We start from the raw sequence: 27,465 nt of genomic DNA, 5'->3' as shown, positions 1-27,465 counted from the left end.
AACACAGAGGTTACACTAAAATACTAAAATACGTTCCTTGCCTCAGTTCTTCGAAATAGTTCGGGTAACTAAAGTGGAATTTCAGAGTCTATATGAGTTTGTTTTTCCTCACGTTTGGGTTTTCATTTGTGTCCCAGCTGAATAATTGAAATGAAACGGTCACTTTCACTTTGGCAGACCATAACTCATTTCTAGCAGAGCCTGGCGCAAGAACGTCCAGGCGCTTCGGGTGTGTTCAGGTTCCTTAGTGCTCTGAATGAGGTGGGTAACGTTTATGTTCCTACACTGCCCTGAAAGCTGTTGCATTGACTGGGACCCCCAGAAAGCAGACACTGAGAAATCAGGAAGGAAGTTAGCAGACACCGTGCAGGATAGAAGGGGAGGAAGCAGGATTGGCCAGAGTCCCAGATCATGCTGCAGACCTGACCTTATGAAAAGAAAGGAGGAAGCAGGCATGGATAAGGAGAGCTCCAGATCGCCATGCAGACCTGGCTGAAGCAGGCCTACCCGTTTCCTCCACCCCTGGGCTGCTCCAGAGTACAGAGCACCCATGCCAGGGAGGCCCGGCCTCCGGCCTCCCGCCACACTCTGTCACTGGCCTCCGCGGGAAAGCTGAGGCAGGTCCTGAAGGCAGGGCAGCTGGAGGCTGGCGGCTCCCTGCACCCCCAGCAGCTGAACAGGAGGTGGTTTCTCCGAGCGAACATGAGCGGCACACCTCCACGGGTGCCGCGGCATTTCAGCATTTGTACGGGAACATCACCCAGAGTAAAAACAAATCTGGTGGCACTATTTCATAGCTGCTTTACAAAATCTGTTGAATCCTGTTAAATGTGCTTTCAAGAGTTATTCTACGATTTTGCTTGGCTTCATAACTTCTAGTACTTTCATGGGAAGCGGTTTAGTTTAAGTGTATCACTGACACGTGTGTCAAAGCCCTGACGGGAGACAGGGCCTGACGGCTTTCTGCTGGGGGGATCTTCTCTTTCACCTTTAGCTCCTGGAAGAAACTGATGGAGGAGACTGTGAGCAGATCAATGACTGGCCGAATTAGAAAAGCAAGTTAACATCTCCTCTGTGATTTGTTTGGGAGTTCCCTTTGTTTTCTACTGCAGAAGTCACTGGAAGGAAGCTGCAGGAAAGGGCTTTTCATGCAAAACTGCTCCAGAGTCGGTAAGATTTGTCGGAAGCTAGGGCCGGGGTAGAGGTTGGCTCAAGCACCATTAGCTTGACTTCACCGTGGACCTTAGGACATAGATTATGGGTGACACTGGTTTCGACATGAATCAAACGCTGCTTTGCTGAACTGCTCGAAGGCAGATGGAGTCTCATTCACGTTCCTAGCTTGTAGTGCGCACTATGGTTCCCGGTTCAGGGTAGGCACGCCCATCAAAGGTGGGGAAGTGTATTTATTGTTACCTGCCTGGCTTCTGCTTTGTCTGCTCTTGGGTTATAACCTGCTGGAGACTCTATCCCTGCTCTATCCAAAAAAAGTAGGAGGTATTTACATTTTTATAAAAGACTGCTTACGACAGCATCTTCTTCTATTGCAAAACACTGTACGCCCAAAACCACGGGAACGGCTGGAAAATGACACATCCATCCTGTGGAATGCCATGAGCTCCTGAAACTAGCAGATGAGTCACATACCTGGACTTCGAAAGATGGCCGCACTGTATTGTTCAGTGAAGAAGAAAAGGAAAGGAAGCCACAGGATGTGAGTGCAGTATGTACCCAAATGGAGTGTGTGTGTGTGTGTGTGTGTGTGTGTGTGTGTGGATGCAAAAGAAAAACAATGGAAAAAATCCACATAAAATGTATTTCAACTTCAAATTCTTTTTAAAAATGGTTGCCTACAGGGTGGGAATAGGAGTGGGGAAGTAAAGTGAGTCAACTTAATCCAGTTCCTTTTATGTTGTTTGAATTGTTACAATAAGCATTACTTTTGTTGTTCAACTAAGTAAGATTTTTTTTAATGTACTGCACAACAGGGACCTGTCGTATATGTGTGTGTATGTGTGTATATGTGTGTGTGTAGTATGTGTGTATATGTGCATGTGCATATATTTGTATGCATGCAGACATGCGACTAGATGTATGCATATATATGTCTATGTGTATGATCTATAATATGTGTGTGTATATAAAACTCATCCTTCTGACACCTTGACCTAAAAAGTATTCAGTAACCATAAGCTGAATGAATAGAGATTGCACATTTGATAAGTATACTAATTGAAGAATATTGGTTGGTATTTCTTCCTTGTTGCTATAATAATGAGTTACATTTTCTTTTAGTAAAAAGACAGGAGCTGAAGGGAAAGATACGGTAATATTTCTTCTTGGAAGAGATAGGACACCAATATCTACTGACCACCTACCAGGTGTCAGGCAATGTGCTAGGCTCTTTGCATATCTTATTTAATGCTCACAGCACCCTCGTGAGTTGGGTGTGTTTATGCTCATTTTACTAGTAAAGAAACAGGGGCACAAAGAAAACATGTCCCAAATTCCCCAGCTGCGAGTCAGAGCCAGGGTTGCTGTCGGTGCCCAGCCCCTTTCTCCACCATACTGCCTCTGGGTGGGTGTGCTCAGCAGTGTGGCTATGAAGTCACAATCCAGGGACCACTGTGCCCCAACTGTGCAGGTCCTAATAGTTCACGTGCCATCACTGTCACAGCAACTCATATGTAGGGAACTGCAAATACAGTGGGCCTAGCTCACAGACAGATCTCACGGTCACTGAAACTTCCTGCCTGGGAGTCGGGTGGGGTCAGAATATTTAGGAATTGGAATTTTCGGCAATTTCTACATCAGTGTGTGGAGTTGGGGAAAGTGTTCCAGGTGAATCTGATGTCCCCTATGACACACACACGAACACACCAGTTAAAGACTTCTTTTCTACACCAGTGGTTCCCAAAGCTGGCGGCCCACGGCAGCACCCTGGGGAGCAGGTGTGCTTTGTACAAAGTACAGAGGCCTGGGTCCGCCACCAGGAATTCTGATTTGCTCGTCTGGGTGCACCCTGAGCCTGGACAGACGTAAAAGCTGCCCGTGGGATCAGCTACGTAATTTGTGGGTCAGACCGAGGTGCAAAACGCAACCGCAGGACTTCTTGTTCAAAAATTATGAAGGCTTTATAGACGTGAGTGGAAAGAAAGAACAAAAGAGGGAAGAGACCAATGAAGGTGTGGCCTTGGCAAGTTCTATCCACTAGAACCTGCGGCTCCCACTACCTTCAGAACTGACAACTGTCATCTTACTGTTTAACCTTTGTGGCCGACTGCCTTCCAAGTGCAGTGCTTCTACTCCTTGAACTTGAACTTGTATCCTCTGCGGGGGTTGCATCATACAGGTTTTTTAAATGGTAAACACGGGCTCCCCTGAGAGGATTTCCAGGGCAGTGAAACCACTCTGTCTGCAACGGTCACGGTGCTACGTGTCATTATACATTTGTTAAGTCCATACGGTATATGACCCCAAGAGTGAGCCCGCCTGTAAAGCATGGACTGGGGGTGCTTATGATGCATCAGCGTCGGTTTACCCACCAAGGTACCACTCTGGTGGGGGCTGCTGAGCGTGGGGGGTGCCGTGCATGGGAAATCTCTGTACCTTCCACTCAATTTTACTGCCAACCTAAAACTGCCCTAAAACAATAGACTTTCAAAACACGTGCTGTCCCTGGGTAGGGAGACCGGGCCATGTGGTCAGTCACTATGGCGGGAGCAGTGTTACTGCTCTCAGGAATCCGTTCTGCAGGCATGGGAAGCAAGCGCTTCATACTGATTCTGTAAAAACAGCTCCTTTCCTGTCTGGCAAAGAAATGACTTCATAGTCTCCAAGCCCAGAGGTTTTCAAAGTTCCCACTGCAAAGGAAGCCACTCAGGCCACCGTCCTCACTCGGGGGCTGTGCTCCACCCTGTCATTACGTGGCCCCAGTGCTGGGAGAGGAACTCGGGCAGGGAGTGGAGGAAGCAGCTCATGTCCACGCCAGCACAGCCACCTGACTCGGGGCATGTTGCTTCCCCAGGCTCAGCTTTCTCAGCTTTACACAATAAAAAGAAAAGATCGACCACCGGGGTTTCCTAACGGGGTGTGGAGTCTCTGAGAAGGTGCTTTGTAAACTACACACTGGGGGCGACACATGTGGGTGCCGATTTAAGACAAGCCAGGGGTCGGGGCATGAGCGGGGTGCCACGGTGGGGGGTTGGGCTCTGGGAGAGAACGAAAAGATGAAGAGCAGGTTTCTGCAGACTAGTGGGACCCAAGACAAAGCAGGGCCTTATGCCGAGGGGTGGGGGGAAGTCCGGCTGCCAGGTATCTGGGTGTGGAGGGCATCCCCAGGTCAGCCTGGGGTGCCAAAGTGCGGGGGCTCTGGGCTTCTAGCACTGCCGAGGCTCACAGGGAGTGGGAGTCGGCGGGCATACGGCCATTATCAGTAACAGACCACCAAGGCCTTATGTGGCTTACGATGTGAGAGGCTCTGTCCCCTTGATCTTCGACTTCGGGTTCACATACTATTCTCAAGAAACTATTTTTGCCCGTCCTCAGGGCCAGAGCTTGGCTATCTGTGAGGCTTTGATTTACCTCGAGCTGAGCTCTAAAGCGCTTCCTTTCACATGAGCTCCAAACCACGGCCATACATTTTGCAGTTTTTGATAAAAATTCATAATACCTAAAAATATTCTGCACAAATCAAGCATTAGCAGTATATTTACAGTAGATGCTTATAGGAAATGCCTGGGTCGTGGTTACGGTTCATTCCTTCTACGCGGACCCCTCACTGACAGTGACTGCAGCCGGCCTAATTTCGGTCTGGCTGGACGTTGACTGGCCTGCATCTTTGCAGCTGACCCTGGAGCCTCTCCTACCACAAACCTCCCTTTGGCTAGGACCTCGCTCCTGCTTCAGGCCAGTCTGGGGGCCAGGGGCTCTCAGCAGCGCTTCTCAAGGTGTGGTTGCCGCCCTCCCACATCAGCACCGCCGGGGGCCTTGTTAGGAAAGGCAGATTCTCTGGCGCCAGCTGGACCTTCTGGTTCAGAAGCTCAATAGGTGGGGCCCTGTGACATGAGTTTTAATATGCCACCGAGAGGATTCCGATGCCTGGCTCACATTTGAGGACCACGGCCCTCCAGGCTGTTGGCTGAGGGTCATTTAGCCAGTTCCCGCGACTGGCCTCCAGACAGCTCCTGAAATTATCCGCTACCAGTGTTCAGCTCCTTGCCAGTGCCCCTTTCCTCCTTTCCTTGACAAAATGAGGAAGAGAGAAGAAGTGGTTCGGCAGCATTAACTGCCTCAACTATTATATATAAAATCAGAAGCAAAGAATTTTCAATTTTTGAAAATGAAACATCCAACCCGCCAGCAGGTATTTCGAGTGCGGGCTGTTGGCTGTGTGCAGTGCGAATCGGCACACAAGTGCACTCTTTTTTTTTTTTTTTTTTAGCAGCATTCTGAAGCCACAAACTGCCTTGGGGAAAAAAAGGAAAGCAGAGCTTCTAGTTACTAATTCAAGCTTCCACCAGAAAAGGAACTTTTAAAGAATAAATTTAAACTAGGTTTTAAAGTATGATTTCCAGCCAGTTTTATCACTCGAGCCTGGGCAAGGTAAGTAGGTTATGGCTAAACCAGGCATAGTAAAGCCATGGCAGGCAGTCTGCTACCTCCTGACCCCGCACCCAGGACACACATTCCTGATGGATCACAGCCCGATTCCTCCTTTTCGGCAGAGCTCCCCAGGTCCCCATTACCGGGCCACTGGAGTTAGCAGATGAGATGGAACCTGCTGGACAGCCACAATACTTAACACCTACACGGGGAGAGCAAACGGATTTCCTCTTTTCTTACGGCTGTTTGTGGTCATTCGACAAATACCCACCTATAGATGACATTATTTTCATAATGTGAGCAAGCCCATACTGAAAATGCTACATATCTTGGTCCTCATCGTTATCCTTCTTAAGGTAGATAGCTGATCATATTAGAAGAGGAGGGCTGGAGGACGGAAGAACTTGCTCTCCCCAGGAAATGTGGGGTGTCTACCCCCCACGGGCACACTGGACTCTAGGACAGTATCATCACTGCCAGCAAGGAGGCTTGCAAATTCCAAACTGCCAGACAACGTTTACCACCAGAAGTAATGTCCCTGTATACTTAAGTGCTCTTTTCCAGAACAGTACTCAAAGTGGGGGGTTACGTTCGCCAGACCTAGATGAGCCGTGTCTGGGTCTCAGTTCTCACTCTATTATTCACTCAGTTGGCAGCACCATCTTTGGCAAGCTGTCCTCTGAACGCTGATATCCTCACCAGTTTAAACACACACACACCCTACCTCACATTAAGGGAGTGACGTGAGACAGAGCTTGTAAAATGTGTCCACGGTGAATGTTCAGTACATGCCAATTATTTTACTTATGATCACTCAAGACATCTATGAGATTTCCTCTTCTGGAAACCCTTCCTGTGAGTGACTCTTGTCCAGTACGGAGGCCACGCTCATGCTCCCACCCTCACTTCGAATAAGCCCAAGAGGGTCAGGCTGGCAGGTGGCCTTTCTACCAAAACACCCCCCCAAGAAACCCGTCTTCTTCTTCAAAGAGAGAACTGGGGGCCTTGCTGGCCCCATTCCTAATCTGTCCACATCACAGATCCCCCTCCCCAGCTCTCTTCACCCAGCCCTCTCCCCATAAGCCTGCCTCTCTCTCACAAAAAGTCATCTGTAGAAATGCTGAACTGGCAGCTGCTGGAGTCAGAGGAGGAGATTCCTTAATAAAATACAGTGGCCCTATCTTCCTCTGGAAGCCGCCTCCTGGTGTCACCTCCACCTACATCTTCATGCACTTGCCAGTCATGACCAGGGCTGCTGCATGTAGCTTCACGGGGTACACACAGCACAAGCCGGACAGCCATCTGTGCTGTTGGGCCCAATTACAGAGGCCTCCTGCTTTCTGCTCTGGGGGAACCGACGGATCGAACTGATCACAATTAACCAATCCACTGGAGTTGACCTGAGAGATGGCTCCTGCAAGTCGGACTCATGGTCCCAAAGAGCTGATATTCTCCAAAGGCTCCAGAAGGCCTGTGGCCCTCTTTGAAGAGACCAGTGATATACATTATCTGTAGTAGGGGAGAAGGCCGGCCTTCATCTCCCTGGGCCACTTCCGGAGTGCCTGGTGAATCAGGACACTTCACCTCCCTCTAGGTTCTCCCCATTCTCCTAAGCTCTGCCCAGTTCCCCAAATTTTCCTTCCCACTCTACTCTCCCTGCCAAGGACCTACTTTCAACCATATGCAACAAACATTCAATGGAACACTGAATGCCACACCAGGCCAGGCTGGGACTAACAAAAACCCTGACGACACGTCGCTTCCATGGAACTTTGAGCATGTTGTTGAGAGACAGGTGGCTTGAGAAGACCCGCGCAGTTGCTGCAACTCGTCAGCCTCGGTACCTAGACTTGATTCTACTGCCTTCACTCACATGCATGCCCCCCCCACCCCCAGGGCCTGGCAGCCTCCCCTCCCTTCAAGGGATTTAACCCTACGCCCTACATTTCTGGCCACACCCTCCATGAGGCACGCCACCCCCCAGCAGCTCCATTCACCACGTTTGGATCATTCCGGTTTAGATCCGTTCAGGTATTTGAGTGCAGCCTTCCCTACCACCTCCATCCCAGCAGCAGCCATCTCAAACCCTCTCCACGCTTCCAAGCAAAGCCCCGTAACTGGTCTCCATGCCTCCAAGGCCTCACTCACCCTTCCCCATTACCTCCTTCCAGTCCAACCCAGACACAGCATCTAGCCGATTTGTGTCCCCAGAGCCTCATTCCTATCACCCAGCCTGCTCAGACACCTACCTGAAACTCACCACCCTCCACAGCATAAAATCCGTACCCAAGCCTCCAGAATGCCGGGTCTCAGCCTGATTCCCCAGACTCAATGCTTGATACTTACTGTCAGGAAACCCCTCCCTGTCAGCCTTCTCCCCTCCTCATTCTCACGATATGCCATATGTCATGTCAGTCCATCAAAAGCCTCCACATCCACAGGGGCCCCTACGGCCTCTCTTCCCTGGATTCTCTCCTGCCCTCTAACCTCTCCCCTCACGTCCAGGCCTACATGTTCCCTGGGCCCTCGTCTTAGCCGTCAGTGGCCCACCATCCTCTTGTGGACTGGAGAGGTACGTGTGTTAGACCGTCTCCCCTACAGAGCAGGGCTTGTTAGCGTCATGCATTTCCCAGCATCCAGCACAGTCCCAGGCACAAGATCAGTGTTCAATGAATGAGGATCTTCTTGAACTCTAAACTGAATCCCTCCTGCAACAATCACGACCCACTCCTCGGGCTGCACACTCAGCAGGCACAGGCAGGCTCCTCTGCATCTTCTTGAAATAACCTTGCACAGTCTGGAAGGCTGGGGTGTGCTGGTAAGTGTTCAACTACCAGCTCTCCAGAAAGCAAAGAAACAAAGAAACAAATACCTCCCAATTGTAGCATTTGCCAATTCCCACCGTGTAAATACTCCTGCTGGGGCTGATGGGGCCCTACCAACACGCGTCACTGAACGGGGGCTGGAAGGAGATGTGCACGATCGGCTCTTGTGAGCTGGTGCCAGCTGGCTCCAGCATCCCGCTGTTAGAAGGTCATGCTTGTTTCTCTTGTTAAATCATGCAATTTTCCTCTTCTGTCATTGTGTCATTCTCTAATGAGTTTCACAAAAAAAACTTGCTCCTTCTACTAGTTTTCATCCTTGAAAGCTCAGGCCAAAGGTTATCTTCTTTGTGAAGCCTTCCTGATGCCCCTGCCCATTACCAGAACATGGAACTGAGCACTTCTCTGTTGGTCCAACACTTTGCACATGCCTGTGTCGCGGATGGTGTGAAACAGCGAATACGTGACTAGCCTATTTCCCACTAAGATTGTCAGACCTGTGGGGAGGGGAGAGGGTTGCTCTTTGTCCATCTCTGGAACCCCACACCCAGCATGCAAGAAGTATTCAATAAGAGCTTGTTGGGGGAAGGAAGAAATACACAAGCAGAGAAAGGACGAACGGTTTCTGAGTCTTCTTTTCATGTGTCATTACCATCTGCAGCCCAGTTTTTGCCCCCTGCTCCCAATCAGCCAGGAGGCTAAGAGCAGGATTGCCAATAATACTGTATAAACATTACCTTACAAAATTCTTTTCTTTTTAACTTGACCTTCACACCAGCTCTTTTAGCACAAAGTGAAGTGAGTCTCAGTGAGGCGGGTGTGGGAGAAGCAAGAGTGGAGAGAGAGGAGAAAAAGAACTGGAGAGCGGGGACTGGTGCCAGCTAGGAGTGTCTTCCATTAGAAGTGCTTCGAGTTACACACAGTGAATTCATAGCCATAGGGATTAGCCCTGGAATTTCTGAATCGTGAGGAGAGGAGCGTCTGGTAGAGGGCGGTCAGCAGCGACCAGGCGCAGGTCTTTAGCGGATGCTGCTGGGCGTCTCGTGAAGTGCTGAACGGATCAATCCCTCCCTACCGCCGCATGAGCTGCGGAGAGGACTGACCTCCTCTGAGCAAGATGCACCAACAAGCGGAGGCCCAGGCTACACAGAAAGGGGAAGTGAAGGATGGAGCAGGGCCATCGATTGTCCCTTTATAGGCATCCGGCAGTTGGTGAGCTCACCCCCAATCGTCACTCACCGGCAGGGTCATAAAGTGAGAAGGCTCTTTACTCTTCCCCTGACAAAGGCGGGAGGGGTCTGATGTGTGCTCTCTGGGGTGAAATGCAGTCCAGAACACATCGCTCGAAGCACATGACATAAATAACAACATTAAAATCACGAGCACCATTACCACATGACATAACAACAATTAATAATGTGGGGAAACAGGGTGCAGGACTGAAAGCACGCCTCCCCGACACTCTTTCAAGTTCACTGGAGAAATCTGAGCCCCTAGGAGTAATCCAATTTTTCTGGTATCCAGCCTTCCAAGGCACGATCCTTAAATATGTCAGCATCTAAGGAGGAAGGGAAAATTATCTGCACGGAAGTGAAAGTCGTGGTTCAGCAACATATTTAATGAAAGTCAATGGGAAATATGTATAGACTTATGTGGCTCAGATACACGGCCAGCCGGCTGGGACTCCCGAGGGGCTGGTGAGAGGGGAGAGGTGTGTCCCGACAGGGACGGTCCCAGCGGCCCCCACAGGGATGCCATGAGGGTGGAGCTCTTTAAGAGAGAAACCAGGGCATGAAAATGGTGGCCTAATGGGGCAAGCTTTCAAATGTGACTTCCAATTTCACAGATGGCTTTGTGACCCCTCAGTGCATTAAGAGACGCAGTGAATGGAAGGATAGTGACTTTCTCCCTAAAGATAATATACGAAATGGCTGTCTGTAAGACTTTGACTAAGCATATCTTATCGAGTTAAAATGTTACAGGAAGAGGCAACTCCATGGCTCTCCAAATATTGACATGAATAAAGAACTTCTAAACGTAGGAACTAAAAAGAAGACGACAGCATATGAGTAAAGAGAGCTTGAGCAATGGCTAACAAGAATTGGAGAAGAAGAAAAGACAAAGAATGTTGTAGAAGAAAATAAAACTAGGAAAGAGCACACAAAGCAAACACAGTTTTCAGAAGATTCAAAACAGGCAGCAGAGGAGGCATAAAGAGATGACTTATAAAGGGAGGGTATTTCAGGATATTTTACTCCTTCACATTCAAAAGGCTGGGTCCGTTGCCAAATTGACTCAACTACTGATCCATTAAGGAAAGATGAAAATTCTAGGTCAGTCTTTAAGTAGGATCTCCTGAGAGCATCTCGGGCAGCTAGTCCTCTGCTGGGCTGAGTTTCTATTCCAGTGCAGTAAGATGGATGAGACCACGCGTGTTTCTCGGAAGTGAAATCTGTCTTGGGTTACCGTCCATATCATAGATCTTTTGTAGGAAATACAGTTAGGGGTGGGTTTTCTTCTGGAAATAGTGGTCCCTCTTCAATTCATCATGATCTGTCTCCAAATGTGTGTGTAGGGAAAGGGGAACTGAGAGTTTGGGAAGAAATCTTGATCCAGAGCCATGGAGATATTATCAGTGAGTGAGACACTATGTCCAGCTTCTAAAAATTTCTGCTTCTTTAGGTCCTTTCAGCTGTGTAGCCTAGATCTCTCTCTATCAGCATTTGGTAGTCCACTTCCAAAGCTATGTCTGAATCTTCAAAACCACAGCTGACTTCTCTGCAACACCAGTCAAGCGTGGCCACCACGATCAAGGTCCCCAGAAGACCCCTACACACACACTGTAGATGATTCAGACACATCTTCTGGGGAGAAAGATGTTAGAAGCTCCTTTTCCAATGGGATGACTTTTTATGCTGAAAGAGAACACCTAGGACGGTGGGAAGAAGATGTTTGGACACCAAGAGAACAGAAACGAGGGGAGGGGAGAGCCATACCTGCTCCGATGACCTCTTCGATTTTCACAAAAGATACATCAATCTCCTTGGCAAACTCCCGGACAGCTTCGTTGGGGTCCTCATAAGTGAAGGGGTCAATGTAGATCTTCATCCCTGGGGAGCCTTATTAGAGGAGATAAGCAGGGTTAACATCCCAAAGAGGACACGGTGGTCACTAAGTCCTGGCTGCTGTCCCCAGCAGTAAGGCTATGGCCGTGCGGGGCCCCCCTACACACCAGACTGCCTCTCTGTGCCTGGCTGGGCCTTCCCATCTCCCTTCCCTCCGGGCCACACTGGCTTGGTTCTCTGTCCTCTACTTCTCCTCCATATTTTCTTCTCTTTTTGAGCTCTTGATGAAATGTGGAGCAGATTACTTATAAGTGACAGATCGGGACCAGTTCCCACACTGAGCGCTCACAGAAGGCGAAGAAACTGATTGATGCCAACCAAATGCATTAGCAGAGAAGCGGTGGTAAAATGGTAGGGTAGATATCAATATTTATCAACTTGACAACTCTTCTGAGTGGAGGCCACTGTTAAGGTTATAACTGAAGGCTGTGGCCAAGGCTGCAAGAGGGATGAGGATGGATTAAAGAGAGAGAGAGAGAGAAGGAGAAATTGCGATTAGAAAAACCTCAAGTTAGAAGTGTCAAGACAGAATACCAGAAGAGACAACGTGAAGAGAAAAGCTTAGAAAATACTGATAGAGAAAAGCGCAAAGTCTCCAGAGAAAAAAATGAGGTGGAATGAAAGAAAAATGGTAATGAACGCCTATGCCCTCAGACACACTGAAGTATGAAAAACGAATAAAATGGTGAATGAGAAATACAAAAAGGAATATAGACTTTGTCACTGATGTTTACAGTGGCAAGATAAATAGGTGTGTATGGGGACAAAATAGAGAATTGTCACTGCAGAAAAAATACATTCAAAACGTGGAGGAGAGGAGACAAAAAAGGAAATGGAACCCAAGAAACAAATGGATTCCCTCACAATGTAATTTTCAACATGTCTGATGTGTCATTAGGCAAAGCATAGACACTGTTTTCTTGGTGGTGGTGTGGTGGGCAGGAGAGGACTTTGAAAGCGAAACCACGTGGTCTAGCATGGCATCCTTGTGAAGGGGAGACATTGTGCCTGCCCGCTGTTGCTGTCTGGTCAGTGGGAGAGTCAGATCAGCAGGGCAGGCAGGTCTGGAAAGGCACAGGTGCTAAGCGCCCATGGTAGGGACCCAAGTCTGAGGCAGTGCCTCAGGTTCTCTGAGCACCGGCCCCCCCACCCCGTGCCTCATCTCGCTGACTCCCGGCCGCATATGCAGGGGTTAGTTCTGACGTTTTTCATCCAAAAAACTCTGAGGACTCTACAGCTTCAAGTCATCATTTGAGCAAGGATTCAAAGTGCTAGAGCACAGTCCAGGGGAGAAGGAACATACAGCAAGGAAGTGAAGAGGGATTTTTTTTTTTTTTTTTAAGTCAGAGAGAGCCAGGTGCCATGCCCAGAAGAACAACTCTTTCTGAAAGATGGTTGATTCCCAGTCATTAAATAAAATCACTCCTAGCATGCTAGACTGCTTGCTTTAGGATGGTCAACACCATGCTAGAATGCTCCTTGGAAACCTGGGAATGACAACATTGACTTTGGCATCTGCCGACTGAGATTTGGACAAAGCAAAAAGAGAGATCCTCACCTCTATGTAGAATGTTCTAATCCCTGGGGAATGTAGGGGCAGGGGGGAGAAAGAGAGAGAGAGAGAGAAAGAGAGAGGCAGGTGTTTTAGTTTGCTAACAGTGGACTAAAAGGAAAGTAGGCATGGGGTTCATCTCTTTCTCCTTTGGTGTGAAGAACGAGAGCACGAACCATTGAAACCAGACTGAAAGTGTCTAACGAAGCCAGACCGGCATCTCTAGGCAGCCGTACTTTGGGTTCCACCAGAAGCAACCCTTGGGACAAGGTTCTGAGAGCCAAGTGGCTTATCTGAAAGATGATCCCACGGCAGTAGGGGCAGGTGAGTGGGGAAGTAAGATCGGGCAAGGCAGTCAGCCTAGAAGGTGTGTTCTCAAGCCACTTCCCACCGTGGGTAGCCGAAGCAGGCTTAAGCCCCCCAGGGAAGCTCTGGGAGTTGGTGTGGGTGACCACATGCTTCACAGTTGGCGCACCCTGGATGGAGGGAACTGTGCTATGACCACCCATGTTCCTATTAGCCTTCAGTGGGGGCTGATCAGCCCACCGTGTAGGTGAACAAGGAGCCTCCATGGCCAGAGAGAGCTTTTTGGGGAAGAAACACAGATGAGGCAGGTGGAAGTTGGCCAGTGTGAGTTGAAGGGGGGAGGGCAGGAGGTGAGGCAACCACAGACCCATTCAAAATGCCAAGCAGACAGCAGGTCGGTGTCACAACTTGTGACTTTTCCTGAATTCTGTGCTGTGTGGAGATGAGAGGAGGCTGAGACCCAAATGCTGGGGCCAATAGGTGAGGACAGAATCCCAAAGCCTCTTACTAGCCCGGCATAATGCCGCAAAACCACATCCATCTCTTAGGACAGGACTCTCCCCACCAGTGGCGAAGCTAGCACCTCCCTCCCACGGTGACTATGATATTACAGAACATATTGTAAGTGACATGCCCAGCACAGCACCTGATGGACAGGGGGAGGGCTCGCACACTGAAGTACTCATGGTGATTATCAGCAAATGGTTCTAGGAAGTGTTTGGGGAGGTAGGAAGAGGAAGCAAGGTGGGGTGGCCAGTGGGGGATGTCAGCCACTTAGAGTTATATTAGTTACTTTAAAAATAACTACCTTGTTATTTTAGATCAAGGGCTTTTAAACGATGTATGCTAAGCTGTCCTACAGGAACTCTTCCACAAAGACTAATTAGAGAATCTAGAATGTGCAGTAATGAATGGTTTGCAAGTACAGACACATATAAGGATGAAGGAGAAAGGATTCTGAGTTAATGAGCTTTACAGATATTAGCTCCCATCCGTTCTGGGAAGGACCTACTCCCAGAGGGCCACAGCTCATCTGATGCGGCTGGCATCTTCCAGGCCAGCAATAGGCGACCAAGTGCCCCAAGGTGGGAGCAAGTTCACAGTTCGACGATGGGTGCCGTTTACTCACACGGAGAGGTTTGCTACCTTGCTGGCTTGTAGGCATGGGGGTGGGGGGGGGCAGGTGAGCGATGTCACAGCTGATCTGGGGCCAGGGGTTCTGACTGTCAGTAAAGTCCTTCACAAGCAGCCGAGGGGGCTGCACGGAGGAGCTAGGAGGAGAGACGCAATGTGCCCGTGAAGTTCTGCATCTGTGTGATAGTAGCAATCAGGACTTGTTTGCCCTGAAATTGAAGATGCCATTGTCACATTGAGGAAGGGAAACTGGTCAAAAGTCTACCAAATGGTTCAGACTCGGTGCTTTTCCTCTGAGGAGGGTGTGAGAGGGCTGCCCTAGCAGAGGGTCCTGGCCTATCTCCTCCGGCTGGGGGCAGAGACCCAGCGATCAAAATTGGGAGTGATTTGACCGAGCCCGTGCCCATCACGGCGCCCCTGCATCTGTCTCTTCCTGGAATAATACAGCTCTCCAGACCTCTCTCCTGCACTACCGCTAGGCTTTCTCAAGTCCCAGAAGATGATGAGAAAAAAAAAATGCCTTTAGCTAGGCGGAACAGGTCATTTGTCTTTTGGCTCATTTTGTGTTTCTGCATAAATCCTGCATCAGCCTGTTCCTGCTCCCACTTGCCAGTGAGCAGTTTTTAATTATCAGGAAAATGGTATTTAGTGCAATGAATCACCAGACAGTGAACAAGGAATTCAAGTCAGCTGCAGAGTCAGGCGCAGCCAAACATTTGGAGACGGGGCTCCGAAGTTGTTCTCAGATTACGAGTGTTGGGGAAATATTATCAGTGGTAGTAATAATAATATCAGATGCAATATAGCTCATAATATCAGGCATTTTATAATGCTCTGTACGGTGTTTCACATTATTGTTGTTGTTAATATTATATATTTATACCATCTTCTAGTTACCGATGTTTTCCTTATTTTTAACATATGTTACATACCTCTGGCACAAAACTAGTACCTATGGATCTAAAATTCTGATTGCTAGTGCCTTGAGACAGAGAAAAAAATCTTCAATTTTATGATCTTCTAATTCACTAATTTCTATTAAAGAACTAATCTGCAGGTATGTTTGTTCTTTGACCTCAAAACCCATTTATGCTATGGCTAGGGGGTGCAGCCTGGACTGCCTCAAGCTTTAAAAGACCATAGTCCCAGGAAATTAGCCAAATCTTATCCATCAACCCATGCTTTAGGCATAGAAGTCTGGGGAGAAATGACTTAACCACCACTATCCGGAACCTTCTAGTGTGGTCCAGAGTGCTCCTGGAAGAAGAAACTCCTGGCTGTTGTTAGAGACCCTACTCGACTGCATCAGGGGGCTCTCAAAAGTGAAGTGGTTGGGACAAATTTTGGGGATGCTGGCAGATGTGTGGAGTGTATCTAAAAAGTCAGTCAGACCTATTGCAAGTGCCAGGGTCTCAGCAGGTTGGGAAAGGGCCAGTTCTAAATGGTGGGTGACACAGGAGAACTGAGAGCTGAAGGAGAAGACGGAGTGCTCCTCTTCTGTCCTGTCATGCACTCGGAAAGCACAAAATCAGTGCCACAGACATCTCGGGGGTCCATGCAGAGCACAACAGCCTGGGAGGCTTCGGGGGTGCCAGGAAGAGCCTGCGGGCCTCCTGCTGGCTGAGGAGTCCTAGAAGCCCACAGTACAGCTCCGGAGACGCAATGACGTCACTTGTTCTCAGTCACTGATATCTTGTGTCCCAGCAGGTTTGACGGAGCCATGGGAAGAGGGCAGTGCGCTTCCTCAGGCCCCATTCTGGACCCAAGGCAGACTTTGTCATCTTTGTGACTCACCTAAATTTGGTTCAGATATCTAAGCACAAGAGGGAAGCGGTTTAGGGATCGGCACATAAAATCCAGCCCCGGCAGGGACTTCATCCAATGCTCTGCCTCAGTACGGTGCTCACCCCTCATTTGTCACAGCGTTGATAGGACACTGTTCTAGGGACTATGGGAGCTACAGCAAAAGCAAAGCTCATGAGGTTCTTCTGACGATGAAGACCTGAAATACCTGGGGAAGAGCGCTGGAGAGTCTAGAATCGGGAGTCCACACCTGATAATGAGCTATAAATGCTGCAGAAACTAGAGAAGGCAGACGGCTATGGATGCCAGCGTTCCAGGTCACAATCCTAGAAGGATAGGTCCCATGATCATGCACTGGGGAGGGAGAAGCCTGGGGTATCTAAGGCAAAGCTCAGAGAGAAGCCCACCATTGCATGAATGAGGAGAGTGTGACCAGCTTCAATGTGGCGGGAAGGGGTGACCGAGGTGGCAGAGCACTCGTGTACTAGCCTGGGAGGGCCTTGAGCGCTAAGCCAGAGGCGTTAAGATCAATGCCATCGGCCACACAGAGCTGACAACTGTTCCATCCGCAAGGAAGGGACGCACTGAGAGCAAGGCATTGGGGAATTCCTTTTGCTGGCAGGCTGCCGCCTTCACATGGGTGTCGTGGGGAAGGGGCTGGAGGCGACAAAACAGCTATGAGGTTGTTGCAGTAATTAAAGCACAAGATACCGAGGTTCCGACCAGAGTGCTACGATAAGAGCAACAGAAGAGGCGAGAGCGATTTCAAAGGGAGGATTGATAGCACTTGGTGAGCAGTTAACGATGAGGAATTAAAGAGGGACGAGAAGAATCCAAAGTTATGCCCAGATGTGTGGAATAGGCGGTACTGTTAACCAGGTAATGGACTTGGGGCGAGAAACCCCGTTGTCAGGGAAGTCTGCACACGTGCTTTCACACTTTGAACGCACACGTGCACTATGCGAGTGCCTAGAAGTCAATCCTAAGACTCAGAATGCAAACTGAGCCAGATGTCTCAATCTGGAGTTGTGGACTGAGGGGGCATGTGGGTGGCGGTTGAAGCTGTTGACGTGATGGGCAGTTTCTCGGAGCAAACGTACCAGGAAAGATGGTGGAAACCACAGTCCGCTCCGCCTGCTTCCGAGGGCCAAGAAGAGGGCAATAAGTAGTTGTTTTTTCCAGGAAGGAGCAGAGGTCTTGGGTGTGAGGAAGAACCCAAGAGGGGAGCCCCAAGGGAGGCAGCGAGCCTCGTGGAAACGCAGGGGCTCTGAGGGGGATCTTCCTCCCTCCTTGTATTTGGAGGTTTCACCACATTCTAAAGTTTGTTCTTAAAACCAAGTAATTGCCTCATACGTGTGTCCAGGAGAAGGAAAGTAGGCCACAGGCTACTTGCTATTGAGGAAGGTACTTCAGGAAAAAGGGTGGAACATCTCCCTGTTTCTTGGCGTCAATGACCAGCACAGGCAGGTCTGTCCAGACAAGGCCCGCTCGTTCTGGGCCCTCGAAGTCCTGCTGGGAAGCCAAAGGCAACAGCCACGGAGGTGCTCATTAAATTTCCTTGACATTTAATAAGCACCCACTGACAACTCTGCCAGCTTTTGCCCCTGGGGGCCTTGCCTCCCCTCCTCGTTGGCCTTCATCTACTCACGACCAGTTACTAATGCTCCTATTACCCCCAGAAGGAGGCAGCCAAAGTATCCAGTCTGTCTCCTCCTCCAACGGGTCCACCTGCCCTTCACCCCCGTGCCCAAGGTGATTCCCAGTGGGCTCGCTGCTGTTCCTCCACAGCTCTGGAAGACATCTACCACCCAGAGTCGGGAAGGCTGGGTGTGCGCTCTGGGAGCGAGAGGGCTTTCTAGATCTAATCTAGTCCAATCTGCCACCTAGAGCAGCAGTCGGCCCCACAACAGCCTTTCCCGATAGCTCTCCAGCCAGCGCTTGAATGCTTCCAGGAGCAGAGAGCTGACTGCCTCACAAAGCAGCCCGGCTCTGGGTTGGAAGCTCCAGCTGTGGTGAGTGTTCTCTACTGAACCAAGTGTCTGCCTACTCTGATCCTTCCCTCGATGGGTCCCTTCAACCTCACGAAGCACGGCAACATCCCCTTTCCTTTGCCCTACAGGTGTCCTGCTTGATCCCTGCCCGTGTTTCTCCAACCGAACGGGGGTTTCCAAGTCTCTAAGGTAAGAGGTCAGGACTTGCCACTTTCCACTGGCAGGCTGCTTTGCCAAAAATGTTCTTCTTGAAATGGGGTCCCCAGAACCAAGAACCTCACTGTAGATGTGTTCTTACTAGCACAGAGGACAGCGTGTCTGGGCATCACCTCCTCTGATCTGGGGGACCACAGAGACAGACCTGAGTTTAAAACCTTGTTTTGCAAATCACTAATTCCAAGATTCTGGACAGGTCACCTGTTCTCTCTGAGGCTGTTTTGTTTTTTTTTTTCCACATGTAAAATCTACCTCATGGGACAGTTACGAGGCTTAATAGAGTTAACAGAAGTAAAGTGTTTACCACAGCAAGTACTCAAAACTGGACATTATTTTTACTATTGTTTTGCATCAGCAACAGTGCTCGGCTTTTCATTCTGCTGTATATCACTCATATGAAGCATGTGGTAAACTGAACATTTTCACACAAATGAATAGCAAGTCAGGTTTCCTCCTTTCTGTGTGGCTTTATTTTTGCTTTAACCTAAACACTAGATTCTAGATTTATCCCTCTAACATTTCATCTTGCAGATTTCAAATTAGCATTCAAAGCTGTTGGATAGTTCTGAATTTTGATTGTTTTAGACGGTGTTGGTTGTGCTATCCAACTGTTACCTACAAACTTGATAAGCAACCCTAGGCTTGCTTGCACCTGACTCATGAATTTAAAAAACAATCAAACGAACAAGAGATTGAATTGGACAAGGACTAGAATAAAGCTAGTGACTTCCTTCCTGGCTGACAGAGTCACTAACTCACTTTCTCTGGGTATGAAGACAAGTTCTGTACTCACTTCACACTGCTTTGCCCTAGGAAATCATCAAATATTTTTGCCAAAATAAAAACTCACTACATCTGCAATTCCTCTTGAAATTACTAAATGTATAACTCTAGTAAATAAGATGAGGTCCTCATTCTTTTTTCTTAATAATCCTCTGTGTTTCCCAATGATCACTGAATTCAGTTGTAAGTGCCCAGGCCCCACATGCTTTGGTCTCTGCAAGCATTTGGCGGGGATCAAGCTCACACTCCTGTTCTGTCCTCTCAGTGCTCTGTCCTCTTGCCCTAGCTGGAAATTAGAGCTTTAGTCAGTCCCTGGGCACATACTCTATTTGGTTTTGCTTTTTTCAAGGCTTAAGAATAGCTCTGTGATTGTATCTGCAGTTGCCGGCAACATGGAGATGGTTATGTTAGGGTTGCTTCCTAAAAGCCCTTGACCCCTTACCAAACTCGTTTCTTCCTCTCTCCCCACCCTCCCCACTCCACGCAACTCAGAAATAAGTGAGGCATCAGCTGCTATCAGGTGTGTCGTTACATAAGCCCCATAAATACCCAGTAGCATTTCCCAAATGCAGAATCGACCGGAACTTTTCTAAGATAGATTCTCAAGCCTCCCCGGCCTACCTGGATCATTCTGTCCAGGCAATTTTTAGTCAGCCGGCAAGCACCTCCTGTGATCTTGCTCACAGAAATCATGAGAACACACCATCTGGCTGCCTTTCCTTGGACACGGGAAAACCACGGTCCCACCCACCCATCCTTGAACATGAACCACAGGCTTCCAGGCTCTTCATCCAAGCATCCGGCACCACATCCAGCAGATTCTCTTCCCAACTTGCCTTCCCTCTAATCTCTCTCACCCAAATCCAACCTCCCCTTGACGTGCTTATTCACGTGCTGCAGGCTCAGAAGGGGGGCATAAACCAGTGCCCCAGAGAGCACACTGCTCTCAAAGCAAACAGCTCCGCCGTGTCCGGATGGGCTAGAGAAGGTATTCCGTCTGCAATGATTCCTGTTATTTCTCCTTCAGCCTTTGCAGCAGCTTGCGAGGAGGGCCTGGGAGGGCAAGGGCCGCCGGCCTCTCTAGGGGACCCTGTGCCCTGCCCATGGGGAAGAGAGATGGGGCTCTGCTGAATGCAGCTGGGGAGCTGCTGTCGGCTCCCTGTCGCTCCCTGGGCAGGAAGTCAGAGCCGCAGCTGCTGGACACATCACACTGTGAGGGGCGTGCGTGTGGACGGTTCAGGTAGAGTTATATGCACGATGCGGATTAGACACGATTGACCTTTCTGCCTCTACAGTGGGACTGGGGGTGGGGGCACCAACAAACCACCAACCAGAACCCCTCTGATTAGCCTTCACCCCGTTCGCACCTGCTCCTGACCACCGGGCACCTTGAGCCTCTGCAATATGGTAAGAGCACGGGCTCCGTAGCCAGACTTAGAGAGCATGCTGTCCCCTTCTGCCACCTAGGAGCCGTGTGACCGGTGTAAGTCACTTAACCTTCCTGCATGAATGCCTGCCTCCCAAGGGGTCGTCAGGGGTGGATGAGTCGAAGTGAGCTGCCAGAATAAAGTTCCCAATTCATGGCACAGAGTGTGCTTTCCATGACTAAATATTCCCACTCCTTCCCTGTCTTGGGCCAGACACGTCCTCCATCAGAGCCGGGAATTTTCTCTTCTGTTACAAGTGTGCTGAGCCTTGCCCCCGCTCTACAGTCTTTCAGCTGTGATTCTCTGACAGTAATAGCTTTGGTCAGAGTGATGGATGTGCATGGCAGAAAAAGCACAAAGGCAGTTCAGTGCACGAGACTATGAGTTTAGGGAACCAGGTTGCAAAGAGGAGCCAGGTTTCGGGGACTAGATAAAAAGAACGGTTATGAACAGGGGCAAGGACACTTATAAAAGGTGAGCTGAATGAAAAAGAAGACAGCCTTCTAAAGCAGCCAAGGGAGTGAACTCTGGTTCTGCTAGGGATGGCGACCGCGCAGCTTGTCACATGTGGCGCCCTGTGCTCGGCTGCCCTCACTGGCTGCCGCAGGGCACCATTCCTGCGGACTGGGGACTGGTTTCTCTGTGCACCCTAACGACGAGGGAGGCCTCCTTCTGTTGGCCGCAGAGGTGACAGAGTCCCCCTGAAGGGGTTCCGGGTATGTGGAAGCATACCTCCTCCGTGCACGTGGGTGCCACGTGGTGGGCCAGCAGAGTCTGCCCCTCCAGAGCAGGAGGATGGCCAGATCTCAGGTTGAAGTGGCCCAACGGGCACCAAGCTGCACCTGGACTCGATGCCTGGGGACCCTCTGTACCCTGCCCAAGGAGTGACAAGGCTTAGCTTGCCTGCCTTTTAAAAAGGGGAGCTCCTTCTTAGGGCACCCCATTTTCACCCTAGGGCATCTCTAGTCTCCAAAATGGCATTCCTCCTCTTGAACCCGATTTTGCATCCTTTGCAACCAGGCTGACAGGGCCATCTCTAAATGTTGCATCAGAAGAGCTCACAGCATGCTAAATCTGAAATGGACTTCACAGTGGCTCTTAAAAGGGCCGGAGGCAGCCCAGAGCAGGGGTGGGTGGGGGCAATGTCAGAATCCTGAGGCAGAGGCAGGGAAGCGGGGGGTGGGGGGGTGGGGGGTGGTGGTGGACAAAGCCCTTCAGGTAATTCTGATGTTCGGTGAGTGGGGGAGGGGGGACCTTCACTTGAGAATCAGGGATAAATCCAAGTCTTTGTTTTTCAGCTGGGGAAGCTAAGGCCTTGCCTGGAAGGGCAAATGCATAGGTTAAAATACGTAAACGCATAGATTTTGTAGTGAGGCACAGAGTCAGGACATAGGAAAAGAGAGAGAACACAGTAAGGTTTCCCCTGTGAGACCAGTTACAACTGGTTAAAATGGAGGACCAGCATGGCCTGGACAAGGAAAGGAAGGCAGGTAAATGTGACTGAGTGTTGCAGGAACTTAGCCCATAGCCTTAGAAGGGGGCCACTTTCCCAATCCCCCATGCTCTTTGTGCTGCTGATTCGACCCCTGTGGGAGAGTCTCAGGGCCTGGGAGCCCACACTGAGGCCCGGGCTCCATCCTCTATAAACCCTTGGCCATTTCTTGGTCTTGGGTTGAAAGCACCTCCCCCCCACTCGGCCCCCCCAACTCCCGCCCCAGGAGCAGAGAAATTTCTATAGAGTGGCCTTCCTTCGTACAGCCCCAGCCAGCAGTGGCTCCTCTGAGGCGGAGCTGCTGGGTGAATTTCCTGGCCTCACTATCCTGTCTCTGGGAACCTTGGAGAAGGAGGAGTTTGGTCCACGACAAATTTTGCTTTGAGCCCATGTTCGCTCCAGGAACTGCCCGGCGAAGCCATGCTGAGGGGGTGTGTGTCCACGAGGACTGTCTTCCATGCTCACTGCTGACTGAACAGGAAGAAAGGGGCTGGCATTGCACCGGCGGGGGCGGGGTCAGTTAGGTGAGATGAGGCTTCCAGAAGGAGCCTGTGACAGAGCACTGCGCAAAGTGCTGGCATGGATTTCTGAGGGCATGTGTGGAATTCGAAAGGAGTTATTTAGAAAGAGAACATGGCCGAGGATCTAAGCTTTCTGGAAGTGGGGAGGTGGCCCAACTGACCTAGGGGTTACTTTTTCAGATCCTGCAATGTTGTAATGACACAGATAAAAGAATCATTTTGACATAGGACTTTACACAGTATGTTGGTGAGGAGAAATTTTAGTTAGAAAAATATTATATATAGGTTTTAAAAAAAGAGATGGGGAGGATAATGAGTGAGAAAACTTTTAAAGGTACTGCTTAAAAGAAAACACTTGGGAGATATCCCAACACGCCGGCCTCTTGGGCTCTGCTATCTTTTTAATTCCTACATTCACGTTCTCCAGCTTATCTGTGAATTTGGTTAACACATTCCCCAGCCGCTCAGCTGGATAAGATAAGACAGAAGATGTTAAGAGAGAACCCTCCATCTTTTCCCGCTGAGTCCGATTTCAGGATTCATTGACTTGCTAAACCCAATCTTTTCCCTGCATTCTGTGTCCTATATGACCTTATCAATGTGGCAGATAATCTACCTGCCGGGCGCCCAATGAGTGCCCACCATGGGCAGACAGCAGAGGGGGCAGGCAGCCTGCGGCCCGTGGGCACCTGCCGAGAGAGGCCGCTGCAGGGGCACTGGGACTGGAAGGGGTCCTGTGGTTGGGACCAGCCAGTCTGGCTCTAGGGAGCACTGCAAGCACTCACCTTGTCTACCAGGCAGTGGGTGTGTGCTTTCTACTCACCTCGGCCGGTGCTGTAATGCTGGAGCTTATCGCTGTACACAGCCTCTTTGCTGTAAGCCCGTTTCCTGCAAGGCAAGCAAGAGGAGCTCTTTCAGCCGGGGTGCACGCTCTCTGCTCCGCTCCAGCGATGTCTGCCCACCTCCCCTGTCCCGATGGGGGCTCACTCAGGCATCTCCAGCGTCTGGGAACTGGGCAGCTCTCACTTTCGCATTTAGCTCCTGTCCTGCTTCCTGGCCTGACCACCACCATGGGCAGCAGGATCTGCTTTCAAGTCAAGGTCTTTCAGAGGCCAGGCAGGGCCGTGGGTCCCCCATCAGAGTCGGGGGCAGAGATGCTGGGACACCCATCAGCATGCTGGCTGTACCGCGGAACAGCTCTGCAGAAGCCGACTACGCTGCTTTACCTGGCAGAATCTGGGCTAAGCCCCAAAGGCAGTAGCAACCCTATTAAAAATTCACAAGGCCTCAGAGCCCGCCCTTCTGCGGACTTCCTGTTTTCCTCGGTGGCTCCCCTCCTGCCCGCCTGCCTTGTGCCCTCTGCCGTGGGCCTTGGCTCTCTAACCAGGGGATGGGCTGCGGTACGGCGTGTGATGCTGTGCTGTGTCAAATGTGATTTGGGAACTGTCACTCCGACGGTGAGGAGGTTGGAAAACGGATGCTGTTTACTCACAGCCTTACCCAGCTCTTATGGAGGATTTTATCCCAGGCACAGAGCAAACACATAATCTGGCAAATTCTAGGCTGTCCATGGATTGAGATGGAGGGATGACCATGAGCTTGCCAGCATGGCTGTGAGTGGTTAGGCCCCATCCAGTCTGCATGTCCTGGGAGGGGCCTGCACACAGAGAGGGTCCTCCGGGGCCTGAGGTGAGCTGGCGGGAGCAGAAGCAGAAGGCCTACCTGCTGCACACGATGGAGATGGCCACCAACGACACCACGAACACCACCCCGGCGGCCGCCGAGCCAGCAATCAGGGGCAGCTGCTCCCTCAGCTCGGACTTGTAGTCATCTAGGTGAAGAAAGAGGCATTAGAGTCCTTCCTGTGTGCCCTCTGCATTCCGCTGGGACCCAGTGCATGACCAAAGACGTTACAAATATACACGCACATGTACGTGTAGAGTACGGCTTCTCTGCGTCAGAGCCGGAAGCCAGCTGAAGCCAAGAGTGATCTGCAAGTGACAAATAGACAAAAACAGCTCAAACCACATGACAGCAGTGACGGAGAGACGCTCAGAACTAAATGCTGATGACAGCCCTCCCACAGCAAAGGTGACTCCAGTCTACATCCCCTCATTTGGAAGGTCTCTCTCGAAGGCCAGTCAGTCATGTTCGGGGTAAGTCTAATGGGAAAACCGAAAACCCCTGCGGGAGGGTCTCCTGAAACACAAAGGTGTTGAAACGCAGCAGAGCGCACAGATTCACGGAGCAAATATTTCCAGAATATCTGCGGCCAGGCAGCCCTGCACCAGGTGCTGTGGGGGATAAAGAAACGGCCAGAAATGGCCCAGCACTCCACAGTTCCCACTCAAGAAGAACGGGATCAAGGCCTCTGCCAAGGTTAGAACCGTGCTGTATGACGCAGGGAGTGGGGAGGTCCCTGAGTCACAGAGGCCAGCGGAGCTTGCCCAAAGCCTGGCTTGCCCGTGTGCAAGCCCTGTGCTCTTGGACAAAGACTTTAGTCCCTCTGTGCAGCAGACTCCTTTCTGCAATAAATAAATAATCAAATTATGTGAGGCATATTTCACAATGTCTGCACGATCACAGGTGCCCCAAATACTAATACTCTTTGCCCTAACCTGTAGAAACCACTTAGCCCGGCTGGCACAGTAATAATTGTGGTTCTTCTTTCGCCTGGCACTCGGGATGGGGGCATGTGGAGACCGAGCTTTATATGTTCTGTTACAATGAGGCTTGCCAGGTACGGTAAAAGAAATATGGGCCCACCAGTTAAATTTGATTTCAGGTACACAATGAATAGTGTTTTAGTCTAAGTGTGCTCCAAACATTGCATGGGAGATACCTGGACTTAAATATTGTTGGTTCTTTGTCTGAAATTCGAATTTTTTTGGCCGTCCTGTATTTTACCGGGCAGCCCTAATGGCAATAGTTTCTGAGGCGAAGCTCCCCATGCCCTGCATCAGAATCCCCTGAGCCCGATGATTCACCATGACTGTTTCCAGGCCCCTCCTCAGACCTACCAAATCGGAACGTCGGGGTGGAGAGCAGGACGTCTGCGTATTTACCAAATACGCTGGGTGGTTCTCACGCTCCTCAGAGTTTAAGAACCACTCTTCAACTCTGTGGGTGGAGAAAGAGACTTCCAAAGACAAGGATGTTGTTCTCCAAGCCACTCCACAGACACCAAGTTTAAAGACTGAGGGTAGAGTTTCAGTTTCCCTCAGCTGAGAGCTTTCTGTAACATGCGTTTAAAAAATAATAATAATTTGGCAAAACAAACAAAAAAAGGAAATTCAAGGAACCACAGTGAAGAGTCCACAAAAACATCCCTATAACTTAAAAACTTCATCAAGCAATGTGACCTTTAGTCTTTAAAACTGATTTCTAAAGAGTGAGAAGCTTCAAGAACCAACCTCTTTATCTGTACAAGTGTCTTCTTCCGCTCACAGAGTTGAAGGATGACTCTCAAAAGTTGGGGAGCCTAAGAATCACCTGGACTAAACATGCAGATACCATACTTTATGAATGGGTTTAAAAAAAAAAAAGCAGCTAAATCAAAACTAGGCACACTGTAGCTAATAGCGGCCCGGGGCCACGGTGGCTCTGCTGCCATGTGGTGGTCCCCTGCCCAAAGCGTGGTCTTTGACTCTGGGCAGAATCCCACAGGTCCTCCCTGCTCCAATGACCCTATCACTGATCATCCTTCAGACTCACCTCTGTGCTGAAGACAGGGCCCGAAGCCTCAGTGAACTTAATTACTACCGATGTGCGAACCTCAGTCATTAAGATAAATACTCCTGAATTTGGCCACTTACCAAAACTCTGTTACATTTAGCCCCTCTTGGGTTTATAAAACGTAACTGCCAAATGTAAAAGGAATAGTCTTCTTGGGAGAAATTTGTTACTTCTTGATTTGTCTAGCAGAATTGCCAAGAGACCAGGGCTCGGAGCATTCTGAGTTTTGGGTTTTTAATCCTGTGTACTTCCTGATGCCAAAGTGCCCATAAATCGAGCGGGTAAGTGAGGTGCAAAGAGGGGACAGAGTCCTTCAGGAACAGGAGACAGCCTGCATTCCTTTCATACCGGCAGCATTATTAATCTGAATAAACTGGCTTGCCTTTCCACCCCAACCCACCATCCTCAAAATAGTGAAGATTCACCTAAAAAAATAAAAAATCTCAAAACGGGCTGTAAACGCCAATCCTATAGAAACCAGACAGCTCATGTGAAAGCATCCCGGTACAAATCACTGGGAAGGCGCAGACCCTCCATGGGGGCAGCCCCCTCCCAGCTCGGGGGCAGAGCCCTCACGCCACAACGCCCACCAGCATCGGCTTCTTCGAAACTTTTCCCAAGAAAAAGCACATTATGGTTTTCACATGAAATCATCTGATTTTTAAAATGCTTCTGGTGAATTTTTAAATTGTTAAAAATTGTGAGTCAATATAAAACCTTAAGTCCTACCACGTGCCTAGTCAGAGAGTGCTGGCCTAAGATAAAATGTTCTGGAAGGGAAGACTATTTTCTATGTAGTGTAAATAATAAGTGAAAAATTAAAAGGCTTGCAGTTGAAGAGGGTGAGAATAGACTGATATTTGGAAAACTATCAGGCAACAGCTCATAAATGCATAATTAAGGTAGATAGTAAGTAGATAAACAGAAGCATGCGCATGGTAAATGGCTGGCTAG

The 27,465-nt window shown here is 49.7% G+C and overlaps 1 protein-coding gene across 1 annotated transcript in view; it reads right to left on the bottom strand.

The window, feature by feature from the left end:
• Positions 1–27,465, bottom strand: part of EPHB1 (EPH receptor B1) — a 418,735-nt gene that overhangs the window by 55,511 nt on the left and 335,759 nt on the right. The window contains exons 8-10 of the mRNA XM_087870214.1: positions 24,499–24,607; positions 23,600–23,664; positions 11,423–11,545 (exon numbers count right to left, since the gene is read on the bottom strand). Of these exons, the coding sequence (XP_087726340.1) occupies positions 11,423–11,545; positions 23,600–23,664; positions 24,499–24,607 (297 nt within the window). The remainder of the gene's footprint in view (positions 1–11,422; positions 11,546–23,599; positions 23,665–24,498; positions 24,608–27,465) is intronic.

The sequence above is a fragment of the Ursus americanus genome, chromosome 20, assembly GCF_024610735.1.
Source record: "Ursus americanus isolate L20-20 chromosome 20, mUrsAme1.1.p, whole genome shotgun sequence".
Taxonomy (NCBI): Eukaryota; Metazoa; Chordata; class Mammalia; order Carnivora; family Ursidae; genus Ursus; species Ursus americanus.
Note: the sequence above shows the minus strand (reverse complement) of the source record. Positions and strands in the feature narration are given on the sequence as shown.